Here is a 13,177-nt window from a genome sequence, read left to right on the forward strand (position 1 = left end):
TGTTTGTATTCCGTTTCGAGTTTCCCTCATCCCCCATCCTTGTTGAGTTTATTCATTTGTTCTTGGTACATGAATTACTAACATGGTTGCAAATGTGAGAATGTACAGAAAAATTTATTCAGAGTGTCACTCCACTCCTCCCATTCCTCCATGCTTTCTACTTGTTTCCACTTATGTTCCCTGCAGGTAACCAGTCTCATTGATTTTGGGTTCATCCTTCTTCACAAATGAGCTTTGCCTTTTTGGGTTTTTTTTTGCTTAAAAACATAACCCAGAAGTCCTCTCTATCAGTTCAAAGACAGCAGAGGGGTTAGAAGAGGACCATAGAAGTGAAGTAATTTCTCCAAGGTCACAGTATAAGCACAGGGTGGAACAGAAGTCAGTCTTGAGCTTTTCTGGCTCTGAATCACCCACTTTGCGGTAACAGTTTATGTGACGCTGGGCAGAGCCATTCTCTCTAGTTTGCCACACGCGAGCTAATATTATTTGCCTGTGACTTGTGACATCCTCATAGCAGAGGGGCTGATCTTCTGAAGACGTGACACTCTCCACAGCTGGAGTGTTGGGAACCACCCTGTGTGCGTGTCAAGTGCCCCTTGGGAGTGACTGACTGCTCCAGGTCTCAAGGGGTTTTGAGTCAAAGAGCTCCTGGCAGGCTGTTCAGCTCTGACAGATGGTGTATGCAGCCCATTCATTTGTTAGTGGCTGTGCTGCTTGACGCACAGGTCACGGAGGCAGGTGGAGGTACCCTCGACCTGGTGTGAACGAAGGACATCAGTGCAGCCTCACAGACCCACTGGGTCTGCCTTTCAGCTCTTGGGCTTTCGTTTACCCACCGCCGTAGCTGTGGTCATGGTTGCTCTCGAAAGGTCATCTCCAACATCAGTTAGGCCTAAGATTAGCTTTCAAATCAAATTAGCCTTCCATGGGGGGATTTTTATGGAATCATCTTATGCAGATGCAAGATGATGAGTGTTTTCAAGTGGTGTTTTAATAGGACCCTTGAGAATTTGCTGATCGTGTGAATGAATGAGTGGCAAACGAGGGAATGTGGAGACCCAATCATTTGTTTTGGCTTCAGAAATATTTCTCTCGTGTGATCATCTCTTAAGGGACCAAGTCAACATGGCCACTTGTACCATTAGAAACTTGGCAGCTTGAGAGGACACATGTGTCTTTAGATGAACTTTCTTTACAATGAGCTCATAAGCTCACGATACGCTTCGCTCCTCATGATTTCAACAAGTCTTAACAGCCCCGAAACTTAACTTTGTTCCCTGAGCCAAAGCATCCCTATAGAGGAGATCATTCACTTTGCACGTTAAAATTTTTGGGAAGTGTGGTTGTATAATTTTCCATGTTTTTATGTGATACTTGTCCTTCTAGACCTTCTCTAGAAAAATATTTACTGGCCAAGGGTTATTAGCAAAGCTACTCTCTCTACCTCTCAGAATTCTAGTTTCCTAATCTGTAGGAAAGAGGAAGTTAGACTACATGACCTTAAAGGGCCCATTCAGCTCTCAGTTCTATCTGTGTGCGACTTGGTAAGATCTGCCTCTTGGCACGTGTGGGAGTTTGGATAATGTCACACCCATCTTTTGCTCTCCCCTGTTCAGGTGTGTGCATGGGCAGCTCTTCCCGGCACATTGTGACCTTTGATGGGCAGAATTTCAAGCTGACTGGCAGCTGTTCATATGTCCTCTTTCAAAACAAGGAGCAGGACCTAGAGGTCATTCTGCACAACAGTGCCTGCAGCCCTGAGACGAGGCAGGCCTGCTTGAAGTCCATTGAGGTGAAGCACGACGGCCTCTCAATTGAGCTCCAGAGTGACATGCAGGTAAGAGGTGCCAACAAGCTTCTGGTGGCACTTGGTTTTAGCTGGTGTATCTGTTAGGGACTTGGCCTTCTGCCCCGCCAGCAGAGTGCCACCTTCTTAGGAGAGGTTTATTCTCATCTTCTTTGTGGGATGATTTCATGTTGTTCTGGGCTCAGATTTGGGAGACAAAAAAAGGATCCATTTTAGGTAGCATTAAATTACAAATCTAGTGCTGGTTTCTGGTGCTGGCAGAAAATTGAGATAGACACCTAGGCTGTTTACCTAGCAGGCATGATGAGCCCAGTGCACAGGGCCTGTGAGTTTTGCAAAGAAGAATGTTTAGGGCCTACATTAGGGCCTTTGAAAATATTTAGGGCCTGATCAAATGTGTGGCTCTAAAATTCAAGAGGAAAGCTGCAACACTGATAAAAATAAATGTTTGACTGATTGTTTACAATAGGGTATGTTATGACAGCTTCTTATTCATTTAGAAATCACAAATATTCCATTATGTGAAAGTAACTTGTAGTAACCTCATTTTGTAAGAATTTCTGAATATGTACATTAATTGCTGAAAAATTATATCTAGTCCTATATTAAATGAGTAACTCACAGCCCAAACTTTTAAAATCAAAAGGATAAAAAGCCTTCCAAAACCTTTAACAGCAAAAATTATATTCACCATGAGACATGAGTACCTTTGAATATGTTTGACATGATGTAGAGTAGGGCCTCCAAAGAGCTAGTGACCAAAAATATACACACACATACATACATACGTATGTACATGGACTTAACATAGTCCTGTGAGATGCTCCTGGAGGCACTGCCCTGAGGAGCTGACAAAAGGCAACTTTCTCAGTGTATCCGGAAGGGGTTGCCCTTCTCCATTGAATGTACACAGACTCAAGGCTGGCTTTAAACCCAGGGCTTTCAGGCTCCAGGAGCATGGCCATCTGAATAAGATTTTAATGCTCTGTTCTCCTGTCAAGTTCTGCAAAACACCTTTATCTTAGAAGAGCTGTTAGGTATCAGAGTTTGTGGATAACACTGGGGTTCAAAGTGGCAGATGCGTAGGGACTGTCAGTAGCCTCAGGAAGAAGCGAAGACGAAATTCTAGGATTCTTTATAGTGATAACCACTGATGAGTCATTTTCTTCTTTGGGCAGCCAACAGTGAATGGAAGACTGGTCTCCGTTCCATACGTGGGTGGGGACATAGAGGTCAATGTCTATGGCACCATCATGTATGAGATGAGATTCAACCATCTTGGCCACATCTTCACATTCACGCCACAAAACAACGAGTTCCAGCTGCAGCTCAGCCCCAAGACCTTTGCTTCCAAGATGTATGGTCTCTGTGGTGAGAACATTCTACTGACTGTTCTCCTTGCATTTATAAACCTTCTTCACTCTGGTCTCAGGACTCTTGGCTGCTTATGTTTGGGGTCCAGTTGGTGGTAAGGTTCAGACGCTGGTGGGCATGGAGAATGGCCAGGTCTCCAGCATCAACAGGTGGGCACCCAGGGCTAACAACCTTGTCTTTCCTCATTTGTCTAGGGATCTGCGATGAGAACGGGGCCAATGACTTCATGCTGAGGGATGGCACAGTCACCACAGACTGGAAGGCGCTCATCCAGGAGTGGACGGTGCAGCAGCCGGGGAGGATGTGCCAGCCTGTTCCTGAGGAGCAATGTCCTGCCTCCAGCAGTTCCCACTGCCAGCTCCTTCTCTCAGCCCTATTTGCCGAGTGCCACCAGCTCCTGGCTCCAGCCACCTTTTATGCCATGTGCCAGCAGGACAGTTGTCACCCGGAGCAAGTGTGTGACGTGATTGCCCTGTACGCCCACCTCTGTCGGACCAAAGGCGTCTGTGTTGACTGGAGGAGGAGCAATTTCTGCTGTGAGTCTCCATATGCACCTTGCTGAAGTCGTGAAGACCAACTAATCCTGGGCTTGCTCAACTTCTCGGGGCCTCAGATTCTTTTTCTGGGTGTTAAAGATAAATCCCTGCTTTTTCAATTACATAGGATCCCATTTAGGATCAAATAAGATGGTAGATGTTTAAGTTATTCGAGTGTAGAATTTCTGTGCAAACGAAAACATTTCTACAGTGCAGACAGATGTGACTTTAATGTATTGGACACCTATAGGCATCAACAAAGTATAGCACAACCAGTCACATTGAGTTTGAAATTCCACCAAGTTTAGCAAATGCTCACAGAGTAAGCCATGCCTGAGCAGGGTTTTGAAGTGTGAGGGGATTTTGCCACTAAATATTAAGGCATGTCTTAATAACAAATGCCATGGGATTGCTAGTATAGATACCTCCCGAATGTCAGTTCCCCTACTTGGACTTGGCATTTATCATTTAACATGTGGGGGTACCATAGTGCATCAGCTGCCGCAGGGAGTGCTGGCGTGACCAGAACACTGAACTTCAGCATCCTCAGTTACTGAATATGATCCTTGACTTTTTCTGGAGAGAAATCAATATATGCAGCATCTTAGAGTCTCAGAGTTTATTACCCTAGAGCTGTGACAGATCTCACCTGTGGCTGGAGGACTTGGGCGCCCTAGTCCCAGCTCAGAAAATGATTGGCTCTTCTCTGTCTGGACCTTGCTTTCTGCATCTGAGAATAGGATTGTGGGATTAGACAACCCCTGGGTTCCTTCCAGCTCGGTGTTCTGAGTCCATTAGATGGCAGTCCCTCATTTCAAACTGCCTGCAGATCAAGGGGCAAATGATAGTCTCTGAGTTACCCATAGTCCTTTTCTGCTTACTAATTTCTTTTTCTGCCCCTGGCTACCTATTGTGCATTTACAGGAAAATGCTTGGTGCTCTAAATTCTTAGATAGGCCTGCCCCCTGCCTCAGCACCGTGAGAACGTTAGGAAGGGATTGAGCAAGGCCAGAGTCAGACACGTGAATCATCTTGTAGCTTTTCTCCAGGCAACTCTTCATAGCTGTGGATTCCTTATTTAATTTGAGGATTTTTAAAGGATTAAATATACCCATATTTAAAAGAAAGACCCATAAGATTTCCCAAGGATATACAGGCTGACATCATCAGTTAGGGTTAGATTTGACTCAGGTAAGAGACAAGGCAAATTCTGTCACACAGCTGATCAGAGGGAGGTGGCTCCAGTGGCTTCTCGGTCTCAAAGTGGATTCTAGTGTTTTGCTCTGTTCTCACCTGGGTGTGCTTTTTTCTCATGGTTAAAGATGGAGCTCTAGCTATCACATCTAGGTTCCAAACGGCAGCATGAGGGAAGAATGGAAAAAGGACAAAGGATATGCAGAGATGTCTTTAAAGAAAGGTTTCTCCTGAAACCAAGTACTACACTATATGTTAATTAACTTGAGTTTATTTACTTATTTTTCTTTTATAGTTTATTGTCAAGTTGGTTTCCATCCCACTTGCGCATCCCAAGTGCCCTCCTCCATGACCATCTCCCCTTCTCTACTCTCCCCCATCCCCCATCAATACTCAGTTTGTTCTCAGTATGTATGAGTCTCTTATGGTTTGCCTCCCTCCCTCTCCTTAACTATTTTTCCCCTTCCCCTCCCTCATGGTCCTCTGTTAAGTTCCTCCTATTCCACATATGAGTGAAATCATATGGTATCTGTCCTTCTCTGCCTGACTTATTTCATTTAGCGTGACACCCTTTAGGTCCATCCACGTTGCTACAAATGGCCAGATTTCATTCTTTTCTCATTGCTATGTTGACTGACTTGAATTTAAACAAAATCTTGGAAGAAAAAAAAAGATGTGGTATGTATATATACAATGGAATATTATGCAGCCATCAAAAGGATGAAATCTTGCCATTCACAATGACGTGGATAAAGCTAGAGTGTATTATGCTAAGTAAAAGAAGTCAGTTAGAGAAAGACAAATACCATATGATTTCACTCGTATGTAGAATGTAAGAAATAAAATAGAAGAACATGGGAAAGGGGAAAAAAAAGAGAGGGAAGCAAACCATAACACACTTAATTACAGAGAACAAACTGAGGGTTGCTGGAAGGGAGGTGAGTGGGGGATGGGCTAAATGGGTGATGGGCATTAAGGGGGCACTTGTTATGAGCCCTGGGTGTTATATGTAAATGATAAATCACTAAATTCTAGTCCTGAAACCAATATTACACTATATGTTAACTAACTACAATTTAAATAAAAATTTGAAACAAAAAATTTAAAAAAATAGACTAGGATAGAAAATAGAGCACATTCTATGTAGTATTCTATGAAACTTATTTTAGTTATATATATATATCATGGTCTATAGTTATACTTATACATATATAGTTTAGTTATCTATCTATCCTGGTCTATGATGTAAAATGTATTTCTTACTATATTCATTGTCAAAAAAGTTCAAATGGTACTGAATTAAGTGATGTTCCTTGAAAAAATAATCAGAACTTAGTCACATGACTACATTTAGCCATAAGGGAGGTCGGGAAATGGTATTTATCCTGTGGTCATGTGCCTAAGTGAAAGGTCTATTTGTATGGAATAAAATTTGTATAGAATAAAAATCGGTAGAATTAGCCATTTCCACCCCAGCACATTTGTCAGATGATCAACCTCTTTGAATCAGCTGTGCCTCTGTTTCCCTCCGGTTGGTGTGGGCTGAGTGTGACCTCCTTCTCTGTTTGTAGCTATGTCGTGCCCACCTTCTCTGGTGTACAACCACTGTGAGCGTGGCTGCTTCCGGCTCTGTGAGGGCAACACGAGCTCCTGTGGGGACCATCCCTCGGAAGGCTGCTTCTGTCCCCCGCAGCAAGTCCTACTGGAGGGTAGCTGTGTCCCCGAGGAGGCCTGTGCCCAGTGCGTCGGCAAGGATGGAGTCCGGCACCAGGTAGGAGCTGTGGGGCTGCTTCTCTCTCGGGTCAGTAGGTGAGGTGTTCACCAGTGATTGTCCACACCTGCCCCCCAGCTGTGGCAGCAGAGGTCAACTCTTAAGGGATCACTGAAGGATAGGGAAGCAGTATGGCAGAATGGCGTTGGAGCCAGGTGCATCTTGGTTCAAATCCTGGGTCTGTCCTATATCAGCTGTGTGAAAAACCCCAGAGTATTAACCATATGTTACTATAAGTACTCCCACTGTTATTGTCATTATATTCATGTAAGTAGAAGGCTGTAGGAGCCTAGGAGGGGATGGGAAAAGAATATTTTATATGGTGATGTCTGCTATTATGAAGATGTATACTTTGCATTGTACTGAGCACTCTATGTTCATCATCTCAACATTATCTGAAGGTGTTTTGCAGGGTATTCACGATACGTTTCTTTATGGTAGGACTCGTTAGAGCTTTTCATGCACTAATGTGGAGTGCCAGTACTTAAGAGGGCTTTTGCTTCTCAAACTTTTCTGACGATGGAAGTTGTGTTTGTGTGGCCAAGTGAGTGAATGTGTGTGTGTGTGTGACATCTTCCTGGATCAGGGTTCCACTGACCACACTGGGATGATGTCTTACATCATCTTATAAATACTTAACAAAAATTTTAAGAGAAAACCCAGGCTTAGAGAGCTTACTTTGCCCACGGACATGGTTTGTAAGTGATGGAGGTGAGGATTAGACTCAGTATTTAAAGCTCTGACTCCAGTGAGCGTGCTCTTTCCAATGTAGGAAAATGCATTTTTGCTAGGCCTTCTTTGGGCTGATGTGCTTGGGAATCATTGAGTAATTAATTCTTTTAGTCCCTTAGAAGTTATTGAGTCCATTTTGAAAGAATATTTACCAGACTCTCCCCCATCTTGGCCTGAGTCGGTGGTCATGTCTTCAAAGTCGACAACACGTACATTTGTTGTATTGGGGTACTGAGTGTCTGTGTGAGTGCGAATGTGTGCAGGGGTCCTGTTGTTCATCTCTGACAGAACATGGTACAGGGAGAGAGGATTTGGCTTCTAGAAAAAGAGAGTGTATTCTCTGATTGGGGGCTACACCCAAGACCTAACATCTCCACCATCACCAGGGAGGACTTTTATCATTAAGTGAACCAGCTGAGGTGACTTTCTAGATTTAATCACATGGTAAAGCTGGCTGATCTATCTAGAGAATGATGAAAACAATATTTCAATAACTACACTGTTCTCTCCCTAATGGTGTAAGACAGGAAATGGACCTTTCCTCTGATTCTCCCCCAAACTCCACAGGATCATTATTAGATGAACCACTGAATAGGTGAGCACACGGAGGCCCAGAAGGCATTGGGGATAAAACCAGGATTCCTATGCACCATACCTGGTCAGCCCATAATGTTCTAGCCCTGCCAGTGGTGCCATTGGAACTGTGAGCTAAACTTGGAGCTAACTATGTTTTCATGTAAGCATGGGCGGTCATCCAGCTGCATGCCTCTCATCTGCTCCGTTTTCTCCCTGGGCTTCATCCAAGTGGACCCCATTTGTTCTCACTGTGAAGTAGATGAGTTAGGAGGGAAGACCGGTCACACTGGATGGCTGTATTTCACCTTGCCGAATGAAGTAACTACCTGTGCCACACATTCTCCAAAACGAGTACATAGAAGCTTACATTGCTCTCCCTAATCCACACAGCTCCTGGACTCCCTCTCGCTGGGCTGGAAGGATATGTACCATTTATGTGTGGTGCCAGCGCCCAGGGTAATTTCAGGCTGGAATTGCTGGTAGTGTGAGGTACTCTGGGAGGGAGGCAGAAATGGTCCCTACCCTCTTCTTTGGCATTCTGTAATGAGATGGAAGCTCAAGTTTGCAAAGCATTTCTGGCTTCATGATTGCAGGATATGGAGAGCTAGAAGCTTGTGAATTTTATCTTAGTGTCTCCACTCACCCCCTCTGACTCTATTTCTCCTCCCTGGTCCCCTCACCTTCCATCCAACACATTGGAATATGCATTTGAGTTGCATAAAGAATGCTTCCAAATAGAGCAATATTTTAGACACAGAAACAGGCTCATAAATATATTTCAGAACTAAGTGACATTAAATTTAGTTAATCAAAAACTATGAATGGAGCAATGCCCATTTCAGTTTATTTCAGAAAGTATAGTTTAAATAGATGAAAACAAGTATCTTATCAGGCTACCTGCAATTTCCATTTTTCCATGCAAAGCAGGGAAAGAATAAAAATCTAATATGAAGGACATTTCCATGAAATGGAATTTCTTTAACATAAAAATAAAGCCTAGACAACCTTTCTTCAGGGAAATAATCCAGGGTATAAATCTCTGGTGGTAACTTCGGAAGGGCAAAATATTTACCAGTTTCCATAGCTCTTGTTTATTTTATAAAATGCAGTGTAAACACGTGAGCCTTGTGGCTGGCTCAGAGGGGCCCTGGGACCGCGCACTGGCTGTCCCTCTCTGGTTGGGGGCTGTGCAGGGCAGTGAGGACTGCGTCCATCACCCCTGGACTGAGTTCCTGGAGCCTGCGTTTCCTCCCTGGTGTCCGCCATTCCGTGGCAGCCCAGGGCTTACATTTCACCCGAATTTCCCCTCCCCTCAGGTCCTTGGCTGTGGTGGGTGGTGCACGGTGACTTGCTGTGTCCCTTCACTGACCTGGGGCTTTGAAGACTTCAGTTTTCTCTTACCAGCCAGCTCTCATACCTGTACTCTCCTGGAAGTAGTCACACCCTGTCCTGGAACCCTGTGGGTAAGACGGGACTGGCGGGAGTTGGCCTGTCCTGGTGCAGGAGCGCCACCTGCTGCCGTGTCTGCTGCATAACCAGACAAGTCGTGCAGCTGCGGAGTGGCTGCTGGTGCTTTTACGTGTTAGCCAGAAAGATCTTTTGAGGAGCCATACACTCTATCCCCTGCGTCGGGTACTCCTCATTAAAGCTTCCTGGGGAAATGAAAATCCCTGGAAAAGGAGGTTTAACACCCGATTTTGGCCATCTATTGTGATGGTGTCCACTCTCAAAATCGTGGGAAAGTTGTATTATTTATTCTTGAATTTAGATATTTAAAGTTCACATTTAAAAAGAGGGGAGCTATTGGGTGGCTCAGTTGGTTAAGCGTCCGACTTTGGCTCAGGTGATAATTTTGTGGTTTGTGAGTTCGAGCCCCGCATGGGTCTCTATGCTGACAGCTTGGAGCATGGGGCCTGCTTTGGATTCTGTGTCTCCCTGTTTCTCTCTCTCTCTCTGCCCTTCCCATGCTCACACACACACACTCTCTCTCTCTAAAAAATATAAACTTTTAAAAAGCTATTAAAAATTTTAAAAAAAGGGAAAAGAAAACCCAAAACATATAAAAAATATGATCCTCTCCTTTCTCATTTTATCACCTTTGCCTTTAAATGTCTTAACATAGATCCCTTGATTTGCCATTTTCTTCGCATCCCCATCAGTGCAAAAATCAGGAAAGGGGCAGAACAGAGAGAGGCCTGGGGAGACGTGAGAGGCCCCCTCCTCCTTCCGCTCTGAGGCCTCTGAGGCCAGCACCCTGTGCCCCCTGGGATCTTCTTAGCCCCTAGGAGAGCCCTGGTTTCCTGGCGCGAGTCCCGCCCTTTTCCACGCTGCTCACTGTCACCAGGGCTGTCAATGTTGACACTCTTCTCTTTGAGATAGGGTCCTGCTCGCAGAGCTTCAGGACTGCATTTTTCTACCAAGTTAAACACAGCCCCCTGGAGTAGACAGCAAAGTTGTTTGGTGGCCGCAGGGTCATTCTGTCCCTTGTTCCCACCTGGAATTCCTTCTTCTTTCCTGTGCCTGGGTCCTTCCCACCCAACTTTTCTGGAATGCCCTGGCCTCTGTGAAGATTTCCTTGCACTGCCATAGCTCTTGGAGTTCTCATTTTTAAATGCAGCTTTATTGAGTCATAGTTTACATGCAGTAAACAGCACCTATGTAAAGTGTACAATTTGATGAGTTTTGATGCATGCACATACCCATAAAACCATCACCACAATCAAGATAATCAACATGCCATCAGCCCCAAAAGTTTCCTCTTGCCTCTTTTTAATACACCCCCAACCCCATCTCCCATCCCCAGGTGGCCACTGCTCTGCTTTCTGTCACTATAGCTTTGTTTACATTTTCTGGAATTTTCCATGAGTGGAATCATGCAAGGGACACTCCTTTTTTGCCCGTCTTCGTTCACTCAGCATGATACCTTGGAGACACCCATGTTGCGTGTTTCCACAGGTTGTTTCAGTGGCTGAATAATATGCCATGCTATGAATGTATCACAGTTCCTTTATCCCATTTAACTTTTCACTGGCGAGTCTTATTTCCTCAATTTGAGTGCCAGCTGTTTGAGGCTGGGAGCATGTGTGCGTGTGTGTGTGTGTGTGTGTGTGTGTGTGTGTGTGTGTGCGCATTCGGTCCCCACCTCTCCTGGGGTCATCAGAAGTGTGACCTGACCATGCAGGCACTGTGATTCCTGACGAGAGAGGCAGCTGTAGTTACAGAGAGCACATGGTGTGTGGGGCCCGAATGTTAGGTTCAAGTCCCAGGATGTAGCACCTGGTCAAGCTCCTTGTCTGTGTCTCCATTTCATCGTTTGTAAGTGTAGATAATGACAGTACTTACATGATAGCAGTGTTGTAAGGAATATAAAGTGAATAAATACTAAGTTCTTAGGAAGATATCTTGAACATATTTAACACTAGTTATCGCTGGGAGGCAGTAGAGCATGGTGTTAAAAAAATGGGTTTTGGGTTCGAATCCGAGCTCTGCATCTGTGATGGGTGATCTTAAGCAGGTGCCAGCTTCCTCCTTTCACAAATGAGGATAGTAATAATATCCTCATTAGAGGGCTGCAGTGACGATTAAATGAGTCATTTATGGGGGCGCCTGAGTGGCTCAGTGGGTTAAGCGTCTGACGTTGGCTCAGGTCATGATCCATCTCATGGTTGATGAGTTTGAGCCCTGCATTGGCCTTTGTGCTGACAGCTTGGAGCCTGGAACCTGCTTTGGATTCTGTGTCTTCCTCTCTCTTTGCCCCTCCCCCACTCATGCTGCCTCTGTCTCTCAAAAATAAATAGAAATATTAAAAAAATAAATGAGTCATTTATATAAAGTGCTTGAAACCATGGTACACAGCATAGGCTCTTCAGACATTGGCTGTTGTTATTTCCTGAATGAGGGGAAGGGGCCTAGGGGCCCAGGTCAGAGGGTGTACTCCGGGAGCTTGGGGGAAGGGTGTTTTCCTTGAAGGCCTCTGCTCTTCCTTCTTCTCAGCTAACTGGTTGCTGACCATGGACGCAGATGGAATAAATAAGACCTTCTTGACCTGGGAACTCATTAGAGATCTTTGAGCTACTGGATAAGAATGTGTTAATTCAGTGGCGGGTAATTTAAGGTGAATTTAATTTTACCTCTGAGTTTGACTCACTGGCTGGGTGCAGAGGGATGCCTGGTCCTGGCTCTGCGGTCCCCGTTTCTCCTGCTCACAGTTTGCACCCCTGGCAGCTGTCCTGTGCGGGGTCCTGAGTGCCCTCCTTTCTTGGGCGGGAAACTGGCCCAGGGAGCGAAGTCCACGTGGGAGTTCAGGTCTCCGTGACCGCGACCTGAGACCCCGGGAAAGCTGCCCCACCGGCTGCAGGAGCCCTCCTCAGAGAGGCTGTCCTCTGGTCCCAACCACTCCCGGTACCAACAGTGTGAGGGGTCTCAGAGTCTTGCTGTCCTCCCCTCCCCTCTTCCTGCCCTTCATGTCCTATCAACTCCGTGAGTAAATGGAATCTGTTTCTCCAGCTACACCCTACCTCTGGCTTGGGAGATGGCCACGGTGTGGCACAGGAACCCTCCCCTCTCACCTTGCTTAGTTTTGGCATGGCCGCCGGAGGTGACTGTCCTGGAGGGCTTTCTGCAGGCTATGGTTGCTCATCCCTTGAGTTTATATGTTGGTAGGAACTGCCCCTCCTGGTGCCCCTCATGCTTCTCCAGCTCTTTTCCTCTTGGAGCCTCACACTGCCTTTCAGCCTGTATGTGTTCGACTGTGCAGAGGTCCAGCTCGGGCACTGCCCTCTGAGGGGAGACGGAGCCAGAGGTAGGGGGACCGACTCCCATGGCCTCCAAGGCTTTGTGCCCCCAGTATCCTGGGCCCTCTCTGAACCGTGTTTTCCTTCAGTTCCTGGAAACCTGGGTCCCGGCCCACCAGCCCTGCCAGATCTGCATGTGCCTCAGTGGACGCAAGGTCAACTGTACGACACAGCCATGCCCCACCGCCAGAGGTGAGCTCCCGCTCCCTGCTGCATTTGGAGGAGCAAGGACTCCCGGGGGCCCTAGCCACCCATCTGCAAACCTGGTGGGCCAGATACAAACGTCCATTTCCTTCCCCTGCCCCACTCTTCTTTACCTCACTGGGCTCAGGCTCCCTTTTCTGTACCTGAAGTAGATATGCTCAGAGGTTAACCCTGTCCCCCTGCCCCCACC

General features: G+C 46.0%; 1 protein-coding gene across 1 annotated transcript in view; it reads left to right on the forward strand.

Moving 5' to 3' along the window:
- Positions 1-13,177, forward strand: part of VWF (von Willebrand factor) — a 130,458-nt gene that overhangs the window by 94,723 nt on the left and 22,558 nt on the right. The window contains exons 35-39 of the mRNA XM_029953391.1: positions 1,617-1,837; positions 2,986-3,178; positions 3,376-3,717; positions 6,483-6,682; positions 12,873-12,975. Of these exons, the coding sequence (XP_029809251.1) occupies positions 1,617-1,837; positions 2,986-3,178; positions 3,376-3,717; positions 6,483-6,682; positions 12,873-12,975 (1,059 nt within the window). The remainder of the gene's footprint in view (positions 1-1,616; positions 1,838-2,985; positions 3,179-3,375; positions 3,718-6,482; positions 6,683-12,872; positions 12,976-13,177) is intronic.

The sequence above is a fragment of the Suricata suricatta genome, chromosome 10 (assembly GCF_006229205.1).
Source record: "Suricata suricatta isolate VVHF042 chromosome 10, meerkat_22Aug2017_6uvM2_HiC, whole genome shotgun sequence".
NCBI lineage: Eukaryota > Metazoa > Chordata > Mammalia > Carnivora > Herpestidae > Suricata > Suricata suricatta.